This window comes from Melanotaenia boesemani, chromosome 20 (genome assembly GCF_017639745.1).
Source record: "Melanotaenia boesemani isolate fMelBoe1 chromosome 20, fMelBoe1.pri, whole genome shotgun sequence".
In the NCBI taxonomy this organism is placed as follows: Eukaryota; Metazoa; Chordata; class Actinopteri; order Atheriniformes; family Melanotaeniidae; genus Melanotaenia; species Melanotaenia boesemani.
In genome coordinates, this window is record NC_055701.1 from 20,091,920 (window position 1) to 20,116,794 (window position 24,875).

The 24,875-nt window shown below is 39.6% G+C and overlaps 3 protein-coding genes across 4 annotated transcripts in view; 2 read left to right on the forward strand and 1 right to left on the reverse strand.

Annotated features, from left to right (window-relative positions):
• Positions 1-7,584, forward strand: part of mta1 (metastasis associated 1) — a 44,876-nt gene extending 37,292 nt beyond the window's left edge. Inside the window, exons 18-19 of the mRNA XM_041971668.1 lie at positions 6,105-6,256; positions 6,674-7,584. Of these exons, the coding sequence (XP_041827602.1) occupies positions 6,105-6,214 (110 nt within the window). The 3' untranslated portion in view covers positions 6,215-6,256; positions 6,674-7,584. The remainder of the gene's footprint in view (positions 1-6,104; positions 6,257-6,673) is intronic.
• LOC121631042 lies at positions 2,155-3,660 on the reverse strand. Its single transcript, XM_041971669.1, has 2 exons — positions 2,462-3,660; positions 2,155-2,224 (listed from the first exon to the last, which is right to left on the reverse strand). Coding segments are annotated over exons 1-2 (942 nt in total). The 5' UTR covers positions 3,403-3,660; the 3' UTR covers positions 2,155-2,223.
• A 1,722-nt stretch (positions 7,585-9,306) lies between the features above and the next one.
• tmem229b (transmembrane protein 229B) lies at positions 9,307-23,649 on the forward strand. 2 transcript variants are annotated; one of them, XM_041971670.1, is made up of 2 exons: positions 9,307-9,909; positions 19,790-23,649. In XM_041971670.1, exon 2 carries the CDS (start codon positions 19,839-19,841, stop codon positions 20,427-20,429), a length of 591 nt encoding a protein of 196 aa, XP_041827604.1. In that variant the 5' UTR covers positions 9,307-9,909; positions 19,790-19,838; the 3' UTR covers positions 20,430-23,649. The 2 variants fall into 2 exon arrangements, with proteins under 2 accessions (XP_041827604.1, XP_041827605.1); XM_041971671.1 differs by lacking the exon at positions 9,307-9,909 and adding an exon at positions 16,955-17,313.
• Positions 23,650-24,875: the final 1,226 nt, after the last annotated feature.

Sequence of the window (24,875 nt, forward strand, 5' to 3'; positions counted from 1 at the left end):
AATGAGTAGTAGCTCTTTGTTAGGTTTATTCAAAGCCTCATTTATAAAGCTGGTTCACTCTCATGACAACAGTTTTGACTGCAGCAGACACAGTTGGTAACTAGCTGGTGTAACGGTACAGGATTAAACAGCCTAAGATTTTCATCTTTTTTCCTGTTGGTAGAAGGAAAAAATAGAGCTGAATGTTAAAACTCACCAGGTGGGCAGAAACATGACTACAGCCCTTCTTCTCATTTTCTAGTTTACACATCCACTATTCCTCCCCACCTCTAGTCTTTCTTGCCTTAAATCTGAAGAGAGGAATCAGCATGAGGAAAGAGGAATCAAGGAAACAAGTTTAAACAGATGAAACCTTCTTAACTTTGCATCCCTCATTTTAGCCCAGCATCAATTAAACATGATGTGCAGCGCAGCTACATCATTTGTCTGTTTTGTTCATCCTGCTTCAATATTTTGTGATTTTTTAATTAATTTCAAATTACATATAATGCCCCACATCTCCATAATTCAGCATGGTACTCATCTGTATTCTTGATCATAGCTCCAACAACCCGCCTCTTCTTTACAGATACACATTAAAATGTCACGGACAATGATGTTCTAAGGCAGATACGCCATTCACAGGCAGGAAAAGCAGAGCTGAGAAAAATCAAGGAGGCACAAAATAAAGAAATAAGAAGATGCCTCTATTATAGTAAAAATGGAGGACAAATTTGCAGCATCGTGCAGTCAAAGATTTGTGTCTGCTGCCACCAGGTGGTTAAAATAAATCACTGCAGTTTAGGAACTGAAACTAATTATTACCTCTGAAATAGATAGATAGATAGATAGATAGATAGATAGATAGATAGATAGATAGACAACTTTATTTATCCCCGAAGGGAAATTGCGTTGTTACAGTAGTCCAGTGTCATATGTGGCATAAACTATGAATAAAAAATAGAAGTAAAATATACAATATAAGTAAAGTGGAATAGAAGTAGAAATAAAATAAAGATAGAAATCCAGAGTGGAATAAAATTAGAAATAAATAAAATATGAATACAGAGTGGATAGGCAGATAAAGTGCAGTGGCAAGATGAAGTAATAATGAAACTAGCTATCAGATATTAATATGTAAATATGACTATGTGAATAAAGGATGTGCAAAGATGATACAGAATGTTGGATGTGCAAAGGATACAAATATTGTATAATTATATGATATATAATATCAATATGATATATAATATCAAGCGACAGTTATAGGTTGCAGTAAGTTCAGTGGTTGACTTAGTCCAGTTGTGTGATCATGGCTTTGGCAGAGGTGGATGAGTTATGGAGTCTTATAGCAGCAGGAAGGAACAATCTCCTGTACCGTTCCTTAGAGCAGCGGGGTTGGATCAGTCTGCTGCTAAAACTGCTCTTTAGCTTGTCCAGTGTGTTATGGAGGGGGTGGGAGGGGTTGTCCCTGATTGCCAGCAGTTTTGCCAGCATTCTCTCCTCCACCACCTCCTCCAGGGTGACAAGTTTAGAGCCGACAGCAGACTCTGCCTTTCTGATCAGTTTCTTCAGTCTGTTGGCGTCCTTTGCCTTGATGCCCGCACCCCAGGACACTACAGCAAAGAAGATGGCGCTCGCCACCACAGACTGATAAAACATCTGCAGCATCTTATTGCAGACGTGGAAGGACCTGAGCCTCCTTAAGAAGTACAGCCGGCTCTGCCCCTTCTTGTAGATGGCGTCTGTGTTGGTGGACCAGTCCAGCTTATTGTTAAGTGTGACGCCTAGATATTTGTATGAGTCCACTGAGTCCACATCCGTCCCATTGATGCAGACAGGAGAGGGCAGAGGCTTGTTCCTCCTAAAGTCCACCACCATCTCTCTCGTCTTCGCCACGTTCAGCAGTAGGTGGTTCTCCCCACACCACCTCACAAAGCGGTCCACCAGGTCCCTGTACTCTGCCTCCCTCCCTCCCTCCACACATCCCACAATGGCCGTGTCATCAGAGAATTTCTGCAGATGACACGACTCAGTGCAGTACTTAAAGTCTGATGTGTATGTGGTGAAGAGGAAGGGAGACAGCACAGTTCCCTGGGGGGCCCCAATGTTACTGATCAGACGATCAGACACGCAGCTCTGTAACCTCACAAACTGCGGTCTGCCCGTCAGATAGTCGTCTACCCAGGCGACGAGGGGAGCACTCACCCACATGTCCAGCAGTTTGGCCTTCAGCAGTCCAGGCTGGATGGTGTTAAAGGCGCTGGAGAAGTCGAAGAACATGATGCGGACTGATGTGTCAGGTCTATCCAGGGAGGAGTAGGCCCTCTGCAGCAAGTAGATGATTGCATCATCAACCCCAACATGGGGCTGATATGCAAACTGGAGGGGGTCTTGTGATGGGCCCACCAGTGGCCTGAGGTGCGCCAGAACCAGTCTCTCCATGACCTTCATGGTGTGAGAGGTCAGTGCTACTGGCCTGTAGTCCTCCAGTGCAGTAGGACGTCCTTTTTTGGGCACTGGGACCAGGCACGATGTTTTCCAGAGCACTGGCACTCTCTGAAGGCGTAGGCTCATGTTGAAGAGGTGCTGGAGAACTCCACAGAGCTGACCGGAACATGCTTTCAGCACATAAGGGCTGAGTCCGTCCGGTCCAGCGGCTTTCCTCTCCAGTTCTCTCTTCACCTGGCTGGATGTGATGTGGAGTCCAGACTGGGGGGTGGGGGGTATAGCAGGTTCTGAGGTGGATGTAAGCAGTGGGCTGGGGGGTGGAGGTGACAACAGAGGTGCGAAGAGGTGTCTGCAGTCGGAGGTGGGGAAGAGCTGTGGGGGCTGTGAGGAAGTCCTGGGGGCAGGAGATGAGAACGGGTCCCAGCAGGTGGTGGTGTTGGTGGGAGTGGGGGGAGGTGGGGAGTTGTTGTATTGAGATTGAGATGCAGAAGAGGGGCTGCCAGTGGAGGAGGGGTTGGAGTTGAACCTATTGAAAAACATGTTCAACTCGTTGGCACGTTGCCTGTCCCACTCAGCTGCACCCCCACCTCTCCTCTGAAAGCCTGTGATCTCTCTCATCCCCCTCCAGACGTCCCTGATGTTGTTGTCCCCCAGTTTGTGTTCAAGTTTTCTCCTGTAGTTGTCCCTGCTCTCCCTTATGCTGTGTTTTAGTTCCCTTTGTACACGCTTGAGTTCAGCACGATCCCCCGATCTAAAGGCTCTCTTCTTCTCATTAAGAAGGATCTTCAGGTTGCTGGTAACCCACGGTTTGTTGTTAGGGTAGCAGCGAACCTCTTTTGTGGGGATGGTGTTTTCAATGCAGAACCCAATGTAGTCAGAGACACAGTCCGTCAGGCCATCGATGTCCTCACCATGTGGTTCATACAGCGCATCCCAGTCCGTGGCCTCCAGCGCTCCCCGCAGTGTTTCCATGGCCTCAGGAGACCATTTCCTCACTGTCCTCACTGTGACTGGGTGCTGTTGAACAACAGGCTTATATGATGGTGAGAGCAGGACTAGGTTGTGGTCTGACCTGCCCAGTGGTGGCAGGGCAGTGGAGCTGTATGCATCCTCAACATTTGCATACAGCAGGTCCAAAGTCTTATTTTCACGGGTGGTGCATGTAACAAACTGGTGGAAGGTTGGAAGAGTGGATGAGAGAGACACATGGTTAAAATCACCTGTGATGACGATGAATTTGCTGTCTTCAGTTGATCAGCATGAAACTATAAATATAAAAACAGTGAATTTAATTTTTTTTTAATTCAATGGCATATTATTTACATTATTTATTTTGAACTGTTGAAACAATTGAAAGGAATGGATAAAAATTTCACAGCTACCTCCTGAAACACCAAACTTACTCATTTCTATTTTAATGCTGTTTAAAAATCTGAATATTTTGGTCTGATGGAAATGCATAGACATGAGAAAGTTAGTGACAGGTTAACTGTGTAAGCAGTAATCACATAATACAGCTAAACACAAACTAAATAGTTTTCTATGACATAATAGATATTATCTCTGTGGACCATTCTCACTGATGTCACACTGTTTGTTTACGCTGCTATGCTGGGTGGCAAAAAGCTAACTTGGACCGCTCCCTCTAAAAAAAAAAAAAAAAGGTGCCCTTGCTAGTTCTCAAAATCCATATGATTTTCCCAATTCCTGGTTTAAAAAAATCTACAAAACATCCAACCGATGGAAATATTGCTACCTCACCTTGACATTTACAACTACTGAGGCAATTGACTGTCGAACTTCACAGGGGCAGAATTTTTTTATTTTTATTTTATTTTTTTATTTTTAAATTTTTTTTACCCTGTCCTGTCCAGCATCTGGTGGTCTGTGTGCCATATTTTGCTTGATGGATTTGCTTTACCAAGGGAGACATGTTATATACATGGCTGCCCTTGATATTTTTATTGTTTTTATTGTAATCTTATTTTCTTTAGTTTTTATATGTCAGTGCCGAACCTGACAGGGAGATAGAGCAAGAGGAAAAAAAGGAGAAAAGGACTGGATTAAAATGTGGAAATAACAGTTGTCTAGGCTGCCTAAAACACATCACAAAAACAATATAAACTACCACAGTACTACATGATACATAAAGAGAAATAGGATAATGATGATATGAAAAAGTACAGTAGTCATCAAACGTACCTGCACAGAAACGTACCAACACACAAACACCGGGTACCGGGCAGCACAGGGCGACGGTGAGCAGGCCCAGTGGACGCCGGGTGCCACAGCACGGGCCGCATGGAGGGCAGGTACCCCACAGGCCCAAGGGCCACCCATTCCCCCCAACAGAGCCCTGCCCAGGAACCCGACGGGGCCCGACCGCCCCAGGCAAAACCACCGCCGGCCACGCCAACCCAGCACCAAGGCTATGCACCCCAGGGACAAGAACATGTCCTCAGGTCGAGTAAAGCTGAGTAAGAAAACAGATGCAGATAATGTTAACGCGATGTAAACAATGGAGATGTCCTGGTGATATATTTAGGAGTTAATGTCACTAAGAATTACTGTGAGAAAACATTGCTATTTAAAAACTGTTTACTTATTGAGACGACAAAGGAAAATACATGTCTACATTTCATTAACACTAAAAACTGCCATCACCATGGTTACCCACTGTGGAGGCTGAATAGCCACCCAGTTTCACTGTGGTTGCGTGTACTGTGAGAAACTTGAGAATGTTTTGTTCATTTGCGGCTTCACATAAAACATGACTTATTATTTGACTGTCGTCCCGGTTACACATGAACAAGATTTTTCTGTTTCTTGTTGAATGAACAAGAATATCTGTTAAAAAATTAAACAAATGAACAAGACCATTTTTAAAAACTTTAATGTAATTTGTACTCTTTTTTTTTTTTTTTGCTTGCTGTCGTCTTTCAAACTTTTCCAGATCATCCTTTTGCCTTTTTTTTTCTCAGGAGTGTAGACAAACACAAAGATGGACAGGACACAGGCTGAGGACAACAGGTTTTTGCAGTTTTACCTAGGGGAAGACAAAATTAGCCTCAATTACATGTCCGTTAAACACAGATTAACGTGACGTGTCTGCTCCCAGGGCGCAATAACGTTAAACCACTTCAGTTTGCTGCATTTTAGCATTGTCTTTACTTTTTAAAAATAAATAAATTCAAAGTTAGTGCATCTCATCATAAATACTTTAAAGGCGTACAAAATAAAATTTTCTATAAACTTACCTCCGACAAAGTGCTCACTACACAGCCGAGAGCTTTCTGACAGTTTCCAGTTAACTCGTTTGACGGCAGCAACGCATTTAGCTCGTTGTTCAGGGTCAGCAGGCGTTCTGTAAATTAAAATCCCATTCTTGGGATGTGGATTGGAACATCCAAAGGCACAGCACAGATGTACCATTATTTTTTATTTTATTTTATTTTTTAATGCAAAAACTAGCTGTAGCAGCTGAGTCGGTGGCAGTACGCCTGCTTTGTTTATCTTTTTGCCACCCACGGATGTCAACAAAAGCTGAGAATGGTCCATATGCAACAGAATCAATTTTACATTTAGCATTTCCATGAGGGTTAGTGGTCTGTGCAGACTAGAAGAAACTTTCTGTTTTTTCCTGTGGTCACATCTCTCATTGGTTTCATCTGTAGGTACCAAATCTAAAGCCCTAACTCCACAGTGGGATATTATGGCCAAACGTGTTAGTGATGCAGGGCGAGCTTCTGCCTCGCTGCAGGATGAGGTACATGAACTGGACTGAACGGTCTCTGTGGGAACAATCTCTACTGCAAGCCCCAGTGAGGTGAGGCATGCAGCACAGCTGAGTTCATTTAAAAATCATCTGTTTAATTAGGTCTCTGCATGGCTGCAGTTATATTGTGTAAAACTACCATTTCTGACTGAACCCTGAGGATTAATGAAGATGGTGTATTATTAAGGCAGCTTACAGAGTGGTTTGCTTATTCACAAGAAAGACTAGTTTATTTAATAACCACATAAGTAATATAGTATCAGTAATATTTATGTTATAACGATTATTATTTTCTATTTTTTCTAGTGAAAGTTGCAGTACATAAATGTATTTCCTCAATAATTTTATACTGATGATTTGTTGATGTTTTGGTTTCTGTTGCCACCTAGAGGCCAGAAAATCTAGTTTATTTACAAACTTACTTGACAACAGGTTAATAACATGCATGCCTTTCGTCTTATCTAACAGCAGAGAGAAACCTGAAACGGAGATGGATTTTTCCACTAAACCATAGCTGAGGGCAGCTGAGGGGAGACGACCGCATTGGCCACTTTTCTTCAGTCAGCACAGATCTGTCGTGCTGCTGGAGACCAGTCGATCTGTTAGGCTGGGGTCTATCAGAGGATGAGCCTGACTGTACAGGACTGTGTTTATCACTTACATTTGTTGTTATTACTGTCTTTGTAATTATTGTTATTGTTATTATAATCATTTCTTTTTTTTTTTTTACCAAGTATAACTCAGCTTATTGTTTGTCGATCAAACGATGAAACTTGTGAAGTTTCATGAAAAATGCTTGCAAAAACCCCGTGGAAAAGGGAGGAAGGAAAGTAACATAAGCCACTTGCATCTTCTGTGTTTTACTTTTGAAATGAGTTCAAGTCAGAAAGGAGACGCACTTTTCTGTTGGCGACATGACTTCTTGTCTTATGTTTCTTTGAATCTGAATGCTTTACTGGAAATATTTCTTTTCTGTCGTGTGAGCCGACCCTGTTCTTCGGCCAGAGAGGTTTAACTTATTGAGAAAGACTTGGTGTTTTTTCTACCTTTTTCACAATTAATGCATCTATGCTTCGGTAATGGAATTAAAAAAAAAACATAGAATTTTTTTCCCCTCTTATTTTGGCGTCTGTTCACAGAGGTGAAAGGTGTGAAAACTTGCACTGAATGTTCTATTTTCCAGCTGGTGTCGGCCTGTTTTTCTAACTACACACAGGTATGCAAACAGGGTATATGCAAATCAATGGAAACTTTTCATTCCTAATGGCTTTATATGTTATCAGTATTAGAACAGACTTAATGCACAAACAATAACTTGTTTTGTAAGCAAACATGTGAAAACAACTAAAAAGCAGGAATGCATTCTGCTTTCATGTCCAGTCATTTGTCAGTGTGTTTATTTTCTGTTCATTAGTTGCTGTGTGGAGAAGACATCTTTGCACTGCATGAGACATATGAACACCAAAAACATCTTTTACAAAGAAAATAATGTCTTAAACCAAATCTAAGAACACACATAGTTACGTTATCATATTTATCAATCATTTATGTGCCAGAAGAACCCAAGTATTTGTAGGGTGTCAGGAATTCATTCAACTGACTAAAAATGAATAATTTCCCCTTTAAACTGGACTTGAAAATGCGGCTTAAATGCAGACACATTTTGGACTATTGGAAACAGAATAGGAGCACATCTATCCTCCTGGGGTTTGTTTATTCCAAATATGTTTCAACAAGCAAACATCTCATAATTTTAGGACTTGAAAGCATTGAAATGACTTTGTATTAAATTTTTGCCATAGGAATCAATCCCCATACTGTAAAATAATCCAAACAAATTGCATTTTCTTTTTTTATTATAACATTACTGAGTTTGAAATGAAGTGACTTTAGTAACTTAAGAGAAAGGTATGATCATCTACTGTTAATATACAGAGGTCAATTAACAAGAAATTCAGGACTTGAAATTTAAAGTCAAATTTTGACATTTTTATTGAAGTACTTTTACTTTTTTTTTTATGTATTTCTACATATTTTAAAGCCTCTGAATAATTGTCCAACAATCATTTTCTGGCTTTTAATCATTTTGGATTTTCCTCTTCCAACTTCCCCTCCATCTTTGGGCATTTTTCCCTGGAAGATCCTCCCAAGCTGTCAGACAGTACACTTTGTGACCTGCTATATAAATTCTGATGATGTCCCACTGCTGCTACAAGTTAGAAAATGAGTTTAGTGGCCTTGTTTTTGGAGCCTGTGTGCTTCTGAGGAAGTCTGCATTGAAGAAGCTCAATATTTATAGTACCCGCAGGTACAGTTGCTACTTATAGAGAAATGGCCTGTTCCAGTCCACTCATTTGCAAGCTGAGGTCGATACTGATTGCTACCATTATGATTTTGAGAGAATTTTCCTATTGTCTTTATGAGAGCTTGTGGAAAATTATTTATGTAGTTAAAATCATCTCAGGTTTGCAATATCTCCCAAGCAAACTGATATAATAATGTTTTCCAACTCAATCAATGATTATTCAGGTCTTGTTATAAGAAGGCTGCTTAGAGTGGGTATTGATCTTTCCATTACATCCTGTATTATATTACATCATCAGGTGTAATGACTTTAAACAGTCTGGCTTTTGGTATTGAGTAATTTATCTGCTCTGTGCAGTGCAGATACCATATAATGTTCACTTAATGCACTTTTTCCTTGCCTCCTCCTATAAACATCTTTTAGAACGAGCATATAAGTACAATACATGCAATAAAAGGCTAGATTAGACTTTACCTGAAGGTCAGAGCAGAACAGATTAAACTATCAAGTCTGCTTGGATTCAGCAACATGCAGCAACGCTGATTGAACAGCTATACCCTCTACATCCCCACTCACCTTGCAGTGCCAGCCATTGGACTTTGCATGCTTCAAGTAAATGACTGCATCTGTAAAAATGGTCTATACTGTCTCACATATGGGCACTGACATAGTGTAGAAACAACCCGGGAGTTGTTCAAGATTAAAGACGAGAATCTTTTACTTTGGTTCAGTTAAGCAGCAGTTTACTTATTGAAGACAAACCTAACGGCCACAAACACTTCAACACACAGCTGTATTGTATCAGAATTGAATTATTTCCTGTTTTTGGCCTATATTATAAACAAAGTAGCCCTGCACTGCTTTTGCCGGTGTCTTTGCATGTTTGAAGGTCTAAATTTCTTCAAACCATTAATGCATATCCTTCCTAAGTGGTGCTTCAAAGTTTGCAAACGGAATGCACATTCCCATCATATCCCTGAAAGTTTGAGATCAAAAGTCTCAACAGGGAGCAGGGACCACAAATGTTGGACAGCCGTGTATGTTCTTCTAACAACAATGACCAAACTGGATGACATAACTTGCGCCACACTTGTAGCCCTCTCCTGCCAAGCAGTCTGGATGCCTGCGCTCTAAGCTGCGGAGTAGAAATGGTTAACCAAAGATGCAAGAACTGCACGAGTCTGTCTGGGCATGTGCCGCTGGTGCCGCCGCTGCTGCAGTGAAGTAAAGTGTGCGGATCTCCATAGGCGATTAGAGACACCGTGGAGGAGAAGCCGGGGGGGAGACAGAGGACAAGCAGCAGACTTGACGCCGAGTCATCCGGGACAAACTCACCGAGGGATGTGTCGGATCCGCCGGCCTCTGCGCTGTGGGAGACACCGCAGAGCTCAGTCTGAAGGTAAAAAAGAAAAGAGAGAACGAAAAAGGAATACAAACCAGCACCGATAGCGATGGTTCATGTCGGTCTGTTGGAGTTGGCTCAGCTACATGTAGTCAACATGTTAGGATGTAGGATGAATGACCACAGCGTGCGTTAAAGGATTTATTTTGCCTAATTGAATCCTTTTTGCAAACAACTTAGCTACTGTGTAGTGTTTTCTTTCTAAACAGTGTACCAAATTCATGACTCTATAATTAATGCAAAGAAAACAAACTGAGCTTTGATGTTTGAACACGCGACATTCGTTGTGTTTTTGTGCGCGTTGTATGCACAGTTGCGCTGCTGCACTTATTAAAATATAGACAACTGGGACAACGATGTAAGATGCAGAAACGCATAAATCCTTATTACAGCGAGCCTTTTACAGGATATTTAAGAGTTTCGAAACCCCTCTCGGAGGTGGAAGTTCAGGTCCCCTCCTGAATTGTAATTTGTGAAGGATATCTGCTGCCGCACTGCTCAGCTTGCATGATGCTGCAGCGGAGTCCCAGCAGCCGGGCCTGCGCACTGGCCTCTACTTTCCTGGGACAAGATAGCGTAATTACAGCCCGTTCAGCTCACGTAGAGAGACTATTGATCCCTGTCATGACTTCTTTCCTGCAACATTGTCACATATGCGGATGCGTTTTGCAGAAACCTGGCGCCATATGGAGGATTTTTTCCCCCCTTCTGAAATCTGTCAATGATTCATGCCATATAAATCCTGCAGTTCATTATCATTTGGGGTGAGATAATCCCTACTGCCGCCTCTGTAGCCTATATCCCCCCTCAGCCTATTTATAACCCAAGCAACAGCCTCCACAGCAGGGCATCCCAAAATGACCCCATAATAGAAACACTTGTAAAAACAGATCACATCCCTCAGCTGTGTGGACAGAAGAGCTACATTTTTTGCAGTGAAGCGGTATTGATGTTATTTCTGTATTTGTGCAGGTTTTTTCTTCCTCCGTAAAGATGCTTCATCAAAAACTGTTTCCTGGCCCTGAATCACAGTGAATTTTAAATTGGCTTTTACAGTTTTATCACAGATCACAAGAATTTTCAATGTGACGCTGCAAAGATAAAGTTAGAATAATTTTAAGACAATTTGTCATTAAATGATCAACTAAAGAGGAATGAGAAGTTTATTTGTTTCTTAAATCTTGTTCATCTCACTTCAGTATCTACCTTATGGAATATGATATATTGTGCCATCTGATTTATAAAAAAAAGTAGCAAAAATGTTCACTTTTTCATTTTCTTCATTGTAGTAGCTCAGCTCCTTTTGTTCATTGTAGATCTTTTGCTACAAAACTTTGCACCACAGCCAGCATCAATTATGCATTGTCACAGATTTGGTTATAAAGCTTCTTTGTCTGATAGCTGATTAACATTCCCATGCATCCCTCCATTAAAGGTATTTCTCTTGTCACCAATGTTGACCATCTTGATAAATCTTCTTTCTCTGTAGCTGCTCCAACAGTTTTAATCTACTAGGCATGACCAGTGAGCTATTCAGGACAGAAGATTTAGCTGCAGTTTCTTTGGATTGGCTAAGAGCACAAGAGCTGATAGGACTGTGATAAATAGTGAGGTTAGAAAGGGGGAGAAGAGAAGATGTATTAAGTTGTATTTATTGGTGATAAGGGGATACACGAGCAAGCTTCCAGGTTGGAGAGAAGAGACATTGTTATAGGATGAAATGCCCTCTTGGAGCTTAATTCAACAGAAAATATTAAAATTCAGAGTTACAAATTAGCACCTCTTTCAGGATAACTAAACATTGTCCCTATTTGCTGCATGAATCTGTACAACTTGAAGGTTAAAACAACCATGTTTTATTTATATAAAATATTGTTTAATGAAGATGTTGACTGGATGGTCAGAGGATTTGGGAAACCCCATCTGCACAGAGGTGAGAAGGGAGTAGCAGTTAAACTCACTTCTATGTCAAGCTCTCCAGTTTCATTCTTGACGCTCCTCAGCTATTTCTGTCACTTTTCATGCGTACAGTTGAGACCAGCTCGATGAATGTCTTCCTGCAGTCTGCCCGCCTTTATGTGCCAGCATTCAGATGACTGTTTGCACTTTTGATCCATGACGCAGTGGACCAACACCCAAGAATCTTTTCAGGGTGTCATAAATTCCTAAAAAAAAAATAAAATAAAAAAAAAAACAGACATCATTAATAGTTAAAATAATAGATAGTATTTTGCCTTTGGCAAAACTAATGAGCCTAATACAGCTGTGCTCAAACCACAGATTTGTAATTACTTTATAGGCTTTTTAGAGCTTTAAGCTTTCAGGGATTTTGTGCACAGAAAAGTAAATAAGTTGGTTTAATCAAAGAAGACTGTTAAAATAAGCTTCAAAGATTATTCCAGTTCAGATTTGAATTGCAGACCTGGCATCTAAATTCAGATCCAGTATATTTAATTGTGTGATATTACACCTTTTGGTAGGTTATCTGGTTAGATTAAAGCTTCTGAAGAACCATCTTCTACACTTGACCATTGGTTACAATCTCTGACAACTTTAAATTTATAATCCATGTATTTTCTATACCTGTTTTTTTCTCATTCAGGGGGATGGGAGTACATCCTAACTTTAATCAGTTTAGACATGGGATACACCTGGAAAGTCCATCAAATTATCAGCAAATAATCATGGAAAACAAAACACTCTCTCTTAGGATCAATATAGAATCACCAATTGCAGCATAGCTAAAGAAACCGTGCCTAGGGTGAACATGCACGCCCTACAGAAAGGTTTCCAGCCAAGATTCAAACCAGGAACTGTCTTGCTTTAAGGCAGTAGCACTAACCAACACAGCACCATGCATCCCTGGCTCAGAATTTTATTTCTTGCAGATCAATAAAGCCTTTTGGATATGAAACCCTCAGAGAGCTGCTCTTACCTCTCTGTTTACATAGATCCCTCCTCCCCCATCGCTCTGCTTCTGTTGTTCAGGCTTTCACCTTGCAGATATAGAAAGGATGCCTACCATAAAGATATATGAGACTCTGTTGGCTGTGCTGCGCAGGGCTTTTAGTGTCAGCTCTTATGGCGTCTATCCAACTCTGAGGCCCTACTTCTTTGTGATACTTTGCATGTCAGAGGTGGAAACTAGGAATTAAGTTTGCCCATGAAAAGCAGGCAGAATCTTAAAATATTTAAGAGAAACTGCAGATGGTAACAAATCTATATCTGGTTGTTGTATCATTTGTCCGAATATCTCCATGGTTTGTCTTGGTCTAAAGTAAAAATACAACCACTGTATTATAGGACCAATGCTGTTGTTTCTTCAGAAATCTTTATTCCTATACACACACCATTTACTCAGTTAACACTCACCAGGCACTTTATTAGGTACACCTTGCTAGTTATCCTGGAAGTAGCCATCACAATCAGAATTGTGACTGTAAAGGGATGGACAAGGTCAGCAACAATACTCAGGTAGGCTGTGGTGTATAAAGGGGCCCAAAGTGTGCCAAGAGAATACCCCCCACACCATTACACCACAAAAGATTTTTGGTCCAGAAAGCTGCTGCTCACTGGATATTCTCTGTAAACCCTAGAGATGGTTTTGTATGAAAATCCAAGTAGATCAGAGGTTTCTGAAAACCAGTCTGTCTGGTACCAACAACCAGATTATGTTCAAAATCACTTAAATCCCCTTTCTTCCTCATTATGATGCTCAGTTTGAACTTCAATAAGTCATCTTGACCATGTCTACAGGACTAAATACAAGGAGTAGCTGCCATGATTGGCTAATTACCTACTTGTGTTAACCAGCAATTGAACAGACTTAACTAAGTGGCTAGTTATTGTACATTTAACAACTTAGAACTCTTGCATGAATGAACATAATATTATACATGGTTGTAGCTGGCACCGGCCACCTAATCTTGCATGGTATGCAGCTGCATGGAGCATGCTATTCTGGGCCAATGGAAAAAAAGAACTAGCATATTGCATATGCTTGCATTGCTCAGGTGCTTATTTTGGTGATAAACTGAGCAGCTCATTGAAAATGTATACAAGGGATAGAAGATGAAACAAAATGGTCTGCTTTCTTAACTGGAAAAAAAATTATAAAAAGTTATCAGAAGTTGATGGAATATTCCTGTTTTTTTTTCACTTTGAGCAAAAATCACATAAATAAAACAACAGAGGTAAAAAAAAATAACTATTTTGAAGTCAGAAAATGAGCAAGATGAAAGAGAAAAGAAATTAAATCTGCTTTATATGAGGGTTTACTGAAGCTGTACATTTGCCAGTTGTAACTTCATTCATTCATTCATTCATTCATTCATTCATTCATTCATTCATTCATTCATTCATTTTATGGTTTTAGTTTTTTATCTTATTAACAGCTAAAATCCCAAAAATCCTTGTTTTTTATGATTTTAAATAGAAAAATCACTTTTTTAAAGACTTTTTTTTAGCGCTAGTGGCTAATTTTGTCGGCTAACCATGTCATTGCTAATCTTTTAATGACTCTGGGATATTAGCTCTAAATGCACAGTACAGTCTATTTTCATTATTAGAACTACAAGGTCATATTTCTTGCTCTTGCATTTTCCATTACTGGAGATGAGGCGGTGGTTGGGTCACATTGGTAACATTGGAGTTAAGGTACATTGGACAACTGCACTGCTGGTTTCTGTATGACGCTGCAGCTTCCCAAAGTGACCTTCCAAAAAGTCTGCATAGGCCGGGGATCACCGCAGCCACACAAACTGGGATTATGCTGCATTGTGAAGTCCTCAGCATGTCTGGTGTCTGATCAGTTCAGTTTACATCTCTTGATGCACTGTCGACACCTTACCTTACTCCTGCACCAGTTTGTTTCCTCCTCAATTTTTTTTATTTGCCTGCTGTCCAAGTGTCTGACAAACCTGGCTCCTAGCACTCAGTGAAAAGCTTGTTCTCACACACTCACTCTCTTCCTGTCTGTTTCCTTTTAAAAGCACAAAGTATCTACCTTCTGTACTCCCAGACAAATCCCTGGTTCTTTGTGGTTAGGCTTCACCTTCTGTCATTTCAGAGGGTAACCTGCCTGTTTTGTTTGTGTCTTCACATCATCGTCATCATCCTGAAGTTTACAATGCAGACTGCTCTGTCAGACCTGCCATTCTGATCCCCATCAAACTGATGCTCTGTTGCAGGGTTCAATAAAGTGCAGCGGTGAAGCGGGTCACCGCAGCAGGAGCTGGCAAGAGCCATGCTGATCAATGAGAGAGTTGCTAGGGTGGTGGGGGAAATCCTGCAGCAGCTGCAACAACAGCAAATAAATTACCATGCAGTATGTGAATTGTGTGATGTTGAGGCAAGAAATTAATGATCTAGCCTGAATAAGGTTAGGGTTAGGCAGGGGTATCCTGCCATCTTAGACTTTTAGGATGCTTACCATATCATCCATATGCGATTATTACAGAAACCCCATCTGTGTTCAACCAGGGACCTTTATTTGTGTCATTACTGAAATCTGTCCCCTAATTTTGTGTAGGCTTCCTACTGTCTGCATAAACAACAGAAATGTGTTAAGAAGGAGCAAAAAAAACAAAAAACAAAGGTCAAGGTATAACAACATTTAACTTATAACACAGCAGCCTCTTAGCTATAACTCCAAGCCAGAGACTTTAGGAATTTTTGACACAGCCTCTCGAATTCGGTAAAAAGTGTCAGCAAACAGGCAAATTGCAAGTTCTTGTTCATTTTATGTGAATTGTAACAATAATATAACATGTTTTTATAAGAAAATGGTGACTTTATATAGATTTTATTTCACTTTATTTTACATCAAATCTTGTGAATGTTCCACAAGTTTTCAAAAGTTGGAAATTTCAACAGGAATTGTGATTTTTGTGGATTTTGCCAAGAGATGGGACTTGGAGCCAGTAATCCAAAAAACTCGGGATTTTTTGACCATTGTATATAATAATGGTAATAAATGGTTGAGAATATTTAAAGGGTCCTCCTGCTTTGAATTTATACAGCTGTTTTTTAAATCGTACATTTGAACCCTTATTAATTTCCCTTTGCTTTCTGCAAGTTCAAATTATTAAAACATAAATATGCTGTGTCGGCTCACTTTTTCTGTCAGCCTTTCTAAGGATGTCCGAAACTTTTTTTGCCCTGTTATAACACTGACATGATGATATATGTACTAATGTGCAAAGACACTTCACTGCTCAGTAAATGCAAAGCAAAGATTTTCAGTGTAATCTGGCCTTTATTAATGCGTTACAAAGATTATGACTGGCTGCCAAATATTCTTAATGTACAGACATTAAGGACAGAGAAAATTAGAGGTATGTTTATGGATGATGAACATTAAAACTTAAATCTTTTTATTGCCTAAAAATTAAGAGATTAGTTAGAGGAAAGTCTCTCTCATTTCTTTCTGCATGAACCTTCTAAATTTTCCAGTCAATCTAGCCTTACTTCTATTTAAATGGCTATTAATTGTGCTTGTGTATTAAAGAATAAATTAGTGTAATCCAGCAAGATTACAGAAAAATCACTTGCATCACACCAGGGCTCATGTCAAACCTTCTTCTTCCACCCCCGAGCATATTCATAACGCTTTGGGTTGGAAATCGAGTGGTACACAGCTTGATATTACAATCGAAAGCTTTTTCATTAGCAGATTTGTAGGCGTGTGGATGCTGAATAAATGGTGTGAAGAAAACGTGTGGGAAGAGAATAAAGGCATGTGACTCCAGGGTGAGAAATGTAGGGTGCTTTGATCTATCCATCACTGGTTTGATGCCAAAGAAATACTCATTGAAAGCACAGTTTGATGTTATGGTCATATTACATCTATGCTACTTTTGAAATAGCTGTAAAATGCAGCAAGAAAGATGCAAAAAAAAAAAAAAAAAAAAAAAGGAAAGATGTTATTAGTCAATTACACTATCTATAGAGCAGCCAATAAATTCATCTGGAAGGGGCATTCCACTGCACTTATAACATGAAAACACTACTTGAGCAAGTGGACTGTAAACGTACTGGAAAAGCAGACTGAGCCTGACATTGCATGTCTGATGTTTAGCAAGCATGTGCAAGTTTTCTTACCACTAAACCAGGCAGGCTTCATTTCCTTCCCCTTCCTCCTCCAGGTTAATTGGGAATGTGTCAGGCGACTTGACAGAAAATGCAGTTTTATGCTGATAAATCACAGCTAAGATCAATACTACTCTCACGTCTGTGTGATGAATGTGATGCTTTAGCTAGTGGCCATTGAATGCTGAATGGACTCAATTTATACAGCAGTTTTCAGGTCTTGTTGGCCACTCAAAGCACTCACCTTTTAAGTCTACACATGCAGCGTATCTCTTCATCATCCACACACCTACACGAGTGAGCAGATCAGAGGTAATGTGGGGCTCAGTATTTTTCTTGTCTTGCTTCGATGCATGGACAGAGGAAATTAAGTTAATTTAACAGTTGGCTTTACAGTTTGTCGACTACTTTACCCGCTATGCTGCCACTCTGATTTAGCATTATTAGCTTAACTTAGAGCAAAGAAGCTAGATCCTTAAAATTAAAAAAAATGACCAGATTAGTTTACGATTATTTTCTGTTTGGAAACAGATCAGATAAGAGTCAGTTTAACATGTTTTTATCAGTAATAGGGAACTAACCTTAGATGTTCTAATGCATTAGATAATTTCACACCATAGCAGGTGCAGGATTTTTTCTACTGTGGTTAAAACAAAGTTTGACCCAGTCCTACTTCGATAGAAGGTAGAGCGCTTCCTAGGAAGCCAGTGAATAGATGGAGTAAGTGGGTTTAAGGAGGTCAGTTGGTCCATCACTGTGGCCCAGTTCCTCACATGAAACCCTTGTTCCTTGTTTGGCAGACATGTGCTAATCCCCGTGGACACTCTTTGGGTCTCAGCCAGCCTTTGAAGACAGAAAGAGCCAAAAAAAAAAAAAAAAAAATTCAGCCTTTGTTCTTCAAACAAGCTTTTGTACTGCTAACCTCTCTGAGCTAGTATTTTATAGAGCGGTTATGATCTATTGTTCAATCGTTACAACTATGACACAGTTTCCTCTGGAGGCATTCAATAGTAAAATATAGGCTCAAGCATTTGGTCTTTGAACTTGTTGATGTGGTACCGTTTTTATTTATTTATTTAGATTTCTTATTGGAAATGCAGTGTGTTAAATAGAGTAGCAGAAGAATCCAACCCTGTGTGGGCCCTCTGATACCTGATACCAAAGCACAAAGTGTGTGTCAAGCTGCAGGAGTTGGAAAAAGAGCACATGATGTGGGCAGTCAGATGACAAAGCTTTGGTATACCTTACAAAAAAAAAAAAAGCTGTCAGTCAGTAAATAGCACCAACTTAAAGAAGGTTATAAAGTTTCAGTACTTTGCAGCCCTGCAGTCTTTAATTAAAATTTTCAATGTCAAGTAACATTTAATTGCCTTCCCCTTAATTTAACTACAGCTTGGTTAAACTATTGTTCAACCAGATGCAATTACAACTGTTATCCTGAAGATGTCAGCCATTGCTGATTTGCCCAGACTGCAACAGGAAATAGTGACTTTTACATGTGCATGCAACAAATGCAGAATCTATTAGAATTCATCTACTTACCACTCGATCCTTACTACACACCTTACACATGTTGTCTTCATTAACCCTTATTTTACATTTGCTACACTTGCTTTAGCTTACCATTAGCATTGTAGACTTCCTACACTTACCGCAGCAGGTTTGTTTGTGTTGGTATTATGTTACAGTTGTCAAAATGGGACTAAAGCAAACACACAGTGAAGATTTGATAAATTTTTTCTATTGAGTTGCATGTTCAGTGTGAGGTCTTTTGTCTCTTTGCTCATACGTAATGTTAAGACTTGTTTGTTTAGACCTGCCTTACAGGATTGGTGTTTGGGAGTGAACAGCTCAGCACTTCCTGACTTCAGGTGTTGGTGACATCGTAGACTATATCCTTAGGTAAAACCAAGTGGAAATTTGGAAAAGTATGTTTGACTAATTTTGGAGTAATGTATTAGAAGTGGTATTGTTTTAATTTTGTTATGAGTTTTTTTTAATTAGTTAATTATTGTTAGATTTGTTTGAATTAAGGTTACTGTATAATTTGGCCTTTTGGTGATGGTGCAGTCTTGTTGTGTATATAAGCAGTTAGATTTTGGGCTCTGGGGACTTAAGAGGTGATATGTTTTGAACGGGTTTTGTAGCTACAACATTTTGACTTCTCTCTGCTATGATGTTTCCTAAGTGTACAACAGATGGAGAAGGTTGGAAATAAAATGCTCACCTCAGAGAATTATAAAAGTCTTGTTAAGTCTGCCTACCGTCCACCTTTCTTGATCCTTGAGCCAGACTATCTTACACTGCACTACTTGCTTGCTTGCTTTAACTTAATTAAATGCTAAAACTATTAACGCTAAACACAATGAATGGCTATAGTAGAAAAATCAGAGAGTATTTATGATTGTTCCTTCATAAGCTTTCAAACCTGCTGGGTTTATCTGTGTGAAAATTCCATCATTTTCTTGTGTTTTATTGACATATTCCTTTGCATCTTCTCCCTGCAGTTAAAAGGCATTATGTAAGGTTAACTAATGGCTCTAAATAGTCTGTAAGTGCAGTTAAGGATGGCTGCCTGTTATAGATAGCATATGCCACATTTAATGTCTGCTGGGATGAGTTAAACAAAAGCTGTTTTACTCTCCCAGTATGAAGAGAGAAATTGGTCATTCATTGGACAGTCTTGGATTTGATTGAATTGAGGGTCTTAGCTATACAATTGCAAGAGCTGATATCAGATAGCCAGTATCAAGCATTCTTACATCTTCACTTTTTCTCTTCTCTTTAGATCTGCATCATCTCATTGTAGACAGAAAGGCCGTGTGAAAACCAGAGGAATGATGGTGACCTTGGAAACCTCAGAGGCACCTGTTCCTCTAACAGCGCTCTCACGCTGGTACCTTTACGCCATCCATGGCTACTTCTGCGAAGTAATGTTCACCGCAGCCTGGGAGTTTGTGGTCAACTGCAACTGGAAGTTCCCTGGTGTGACCAGTGTGTGGGCGCTCTTCATCTACGGCACCTGCATCCTCATTGTGGAGTGGATGTACCTGAAGCTGCGTGGCCGCTGCCCGGTGTTGTTGCGCTGCATCATCTACACTTTATGGACGTACCTGTGGGAGTTTGGCACGGGGCTGCTTCTACGCCAGTTCAACGCCTGCCCCTGGGACTACTCAGAGTTCCGCTACAACTTCATGGGATTGATCACGGCCGAGTACGCTGTGCCGTGGTTCTGTGCCTCCTTCATTGTGGAGCGCTTGGTCATCCATAATACCTTAAGGCTGCGTTTCCATGAAGGGCCTGAAGATGGTTGGTCCAACCATCGGTCAGGTGCTGAAGGTGCCGAAGGAACTTTAGGGGGTGGGAGGCAAAGAGAAAGGAGCAGAGGGATGGGTGGTAATGCAAATGGATACCTAAAAGGGGAATGAGCAAAGAAGCTAGCACTAACAGATCATCTTAAACCAGCTCAGTTGTTCTGTTACACCTCCTTGACCCTCCTCAGCGACTATTCATATAACAGTCTTCCCCCCTTAATGATATGGGGTAAAGACAGACAGCTGTGAAGACTGGGTTGTTGTGCACAGGAGTAAAGAGTCTCAGATCAGCCAGAAAAGGAAAAAAGTCTAACTGGGGCTTAAAATGTTCAAATCACTTCTGGGTCCTGAGCTGTTAAAATGTGGGCCCAGTAACTCCATACTGCTGTTTTTGCTGCATTTCTAAACCCTCTCATTTTTGTGTGGGATTGTTGTTATGAAGTCCAGGGTCTTAAATGACCAGGATTAAAGTTTTAATCCCTTATGTCCTGTCACATAGATTTCAGATAACCACAATAAAAATAAACCTACTGTTACAGCAATTAGTACTATTGTACTAAGGGACTTGTTTAGTATGTCTGCTGAGTTCAAGCTTCAGAAAAATTCCCACATAAAGTAGCTTCAGTTGTTAATTGTCCCTTATGAAATGTATATGAAATATCCAATAAAATTCACAGTACTGTATTAATGTAGCTACAAAACCTCTTCAAAGTTCCAGTGTGTAACATTTATGGCAGTCTGTTGGCTGAAATTCCCTCATTTAATTGGGATTAAGGTTTGAATCCCTCATGTCCTGTCACATAGATTTCAGAGAATTATGGATTAACTTTTAAGAATTTACATTAGTGTGAAATGAAAATAATTGTCTTTACATTATAAGCATATCCAAGACCACTGTTCCATCCCTCCAACATGTTACACTATGCTACTACAGTAACCCAGAGGGGGCAAACCAAACCCAAGTTGAGTCAAGTTGAATTACAATCATTATGTTTTATATGCAATTTGAAGTTACACTTTTGAATAAACCTATGGAAATGGGGGAGGGCGATCCTAAATTTGGTTATATTTTGCACTTTGATCCTGTAGGTGTTTTCAACATTCTGCACACTGGACCTTTAAGAATGTACCGTCTACTTAGAAGCAAAGCGCCAAGTGTCAACTTACATCATGAAAAATTGTTTTCTGCACTTTGTGAAAACCCACAATGCCTGGACTAAATGCATGAAAAGAAACTGTCTTCCAGTATACCTTTTTTAAATTTTCTTTAATTTTTTTTTTATGAAGCTCATTTAACGGCCAATAATGTATGCCTCTGGAGTCAGTCTGCTGCATGTTTAAAGAGAATGACAGGAGCTCAGGATGTTGGGTTGGTTTGATGGTGATCGAGATGTACTCATGGTTTCTTTTCCCCTCCTAATAGCATGTCAAAGTGTCCTTGAGCCAGACTTTGGATCCCAAACCACTGCTGGTGAGCAGGCCACGGCCTTGCATGGGAGCTTCTCCAACATTAGTGTATGAATGGTAGTGAGTGTGTTTGTGTATGAAGTCTAGTCCATTCAACATATCTGCTGGGATTCCTTTCTGTTGAAGACATAACCATCAGCATGAAGCCTCATGACAATTTCCTTTTTTGGGGGGGTATATTTTTAAAAAAAAAACATTGTCATGACTCTGCATGTGCATTTTGTGTGCTTGGATATTGTCTCAGTTATGTCAGAAACAAATAAGCATAATTAAGTCTCATAACTCGCTGGAAGTTATTGTTCATAGCATCCCTGCAAAATCTGTATTCCATTTGTTTATTTACAAATCGTCATCACTTTGTTTTGTTTGAGGGATATGTTAAGGCTGAGGAAAAAAATCTGACAAATATTAGAGATAATTTGTTGGAGAATCCCTTATTTCAGCCTAAATGGCTTTGCTGCTCATTTGTTTCCTCCTTTATTAGGAATTATGGGTGATTTGCATTCCATTGAGAGCATTGACCTCTACTGGACATGGGCATGTAAAACAGACTGAAAACGTAGCGTGATGGGAAATAAAATGGAGTGAAATGCTAAAAAACAAACAAAAAAACCATCAAACAAGGAAAAAAAAAAAAAAAAAAAAATCAAAACTAAGATTTTTGACAGGATTCATCTCCCGCATGGTAGGATCTAGACTTTTTAAAACTTGTAACACACAGAATATCGCTTGCTTCCTGTGGTGTTGTGGATCCCAAGATTTCTGCTGTGGAAGTAGAAATTATAAGTCAAAGACTATGTACTGTATTTTTAGATGCCGCCTTAGAAAAAAAAAAACAAACAAAAACAAACAAACAAAAAAACAGCCTGAGTCATTGGCTGTGGTGCTCTGGTACAAAACACAACATTTAAGTATATTCACTGAATGCAACATACCAGAGGACTGGGAGCACACATGAGTAAAAATATAATCCCTGAAAAGTTATTGTTGATGCAACACAGCATTTAGTGCTGACTATAGATGTTTTAAGACAAGAAAATAGACCCCACAGATCCATGCTGGACTCAGCAGATGGTGTGACCTTCACTACTGTGGATGCAAGGAAATGAAGTATTTTTACCCCACTCACTCCTTACAGGTTCAGAGTGTGGATTGCAGAAAACTGTTTAACAGATGAAGCGCTGCCACCTAGTGGATACTTTATAAACTGAACTTTAATCAAGAAGAATGAAGAAAATGAACTGATCATCTGCGCACTAATTTCTGAAGATCAAAACAACAAAGCTGTGTTTTGCCTTGTCACATTTTCATTTAATTTTGTTTTGTATACATATTATTTTGCTTAAAAGCAATACAATAGAGACAATGAGTTTCCTTTTTTCCTTTGAAAATTTTCACCACTATTTCAACTATAATCAGGATTAAACAAATCATATGAACATGCAAATCCAACTGTATTCTCTGCAATATGTGCTTGAAGGAGCATTGGTGAGTGTGAAAGTGTATGTGCATGTTCAGTATGTTAATGCTGAGTTAATTCTGGTTTTATTTTTCATTTTTTACCTAAAGTTTTTTTTTAACCTTTGATTGTGCATGTCCAAAAAAGTTGTGCTCCTACTGATTTTTAGCCCTCGTGTACTGCAATGATTGCTTTTTGATTTAAAATGAATGTACTGTGTATCGCTCACTTTAATTATTTTGATGGATGATTTATCGGTCTTTGGAATTAAATGTGTTTACTTGATTGTAAATGACTGATCTGTGTGTGGTGTGCATGTGTGCGTGTGTGTGTGTTTGAATGCCTTTTATTTCAGTTAGCAGACAAAATGTACACATTATACTCAGATATTAAAAAATAACCCAGAAATTTGCGCATGTTTGATCTTTTATTTACAATATTGAGTTTATGCAAAGCTTCATGTGGTTTTGAAATACTTAATATTAAAGTAGCACTACTGAAATTTAGCAGATTTTTGCACTTTAATGCCCCTGAATGAAAGTAAATTCAGCATTTGTCTTGCTTCCTGTCTCTTCTCTCAGCTCTCTCCCAGCAGTAAAATTCAGGAGACATTGACATTTTTATGTTGTAAGATACCCACTACTGTTGTTAGATATTGTTTTAATAAATCATTTGAGATAAAGGAATTACCGCTGCATGATTCTACATTCAAAGTTCAATACTTCTAACTTTTTGTGAGTAGTGTATGAATGCACAGATGGTGAGAATTAGCAGAAATCTCTGTAAGCATGGGACAAAGCTATAAACCAGCACTGAGGCTTCTTATTGGTACACAGTTCAAATCCAGCATCAGAGATGGTTTGGGGGTGCAGTAGTGCCAATGGCACGGCTATCACCTTCAATACTGAATTTTATATACACATGTCAGAGTAATATTATGTCTTTATCTTTTTTACTTAGACTGTGCAGAATTCTGCATGCATTACAACAGCATTGCTTAAAGGAACAGTCAAGGTGCTATGACTGCCTGCACCCCAGACCAGTGGCAAAGAAATGGAAAAATTAAACAAAAAAGAGGTAAAGAAGAAGAAGAAGAAGAAAACTGCTAATGATGTGAAATCTTATCAAGCAAGATCAGGAAAAAGTGTCACTATCACAACAACAGAATTACATAATGTTCTCGTACACTTTGTATTGTTTAAAGAAGATGTGATGCAACACTGTGGCATACAAGCTCCAGTTCCTTCTTTTTAACCCCCTCAGGACTAAAACCACCTATACAGAAGGCAACAAGAATTACATGCAGTACAGAACATCCTTGCACATGCTAGGAAGCACGAATCCTAACATGTTGCATACCAAAATCATGGGGAGAAACTCAGACCTAGCATTTCCACCCAAACAAAAGATAGTTCAAACCTCAAAAAATTATACCAGAATGTAACAAAGACATGAGAACAGCACTGCCCCTTTTAGAACTTCTGCTTATTTCTCCACCTCAAGCAAACCACAAACGAGACAGTTACAAAGATGTGTGCCTCGTCATTGTATGACAAAAACTCAGATAACAGCCAAAGAGTAGTAAACAAAAAATCACTGAGTCATAAATCATGTTTTACTTTTGCCCTCTTGTG

What these genes read in the sequence shown, in the direction of transcription:
- tmem229b (XM_041971670.1), top strand. Translation starts at nt 19,839, where the DNA reads ATGATGGTGACCTTGGAAACCTCAGAGGCACCTGTTCCTCTAACAGCG.
- LOC121631042 (XM_041971669.1), bottom strand. Translation starts at nt 3,402, where the DNA reads ATGGAAACACTGCGGGGAGCGCTGGAGGCCACGGACTGGGATGCGCTG.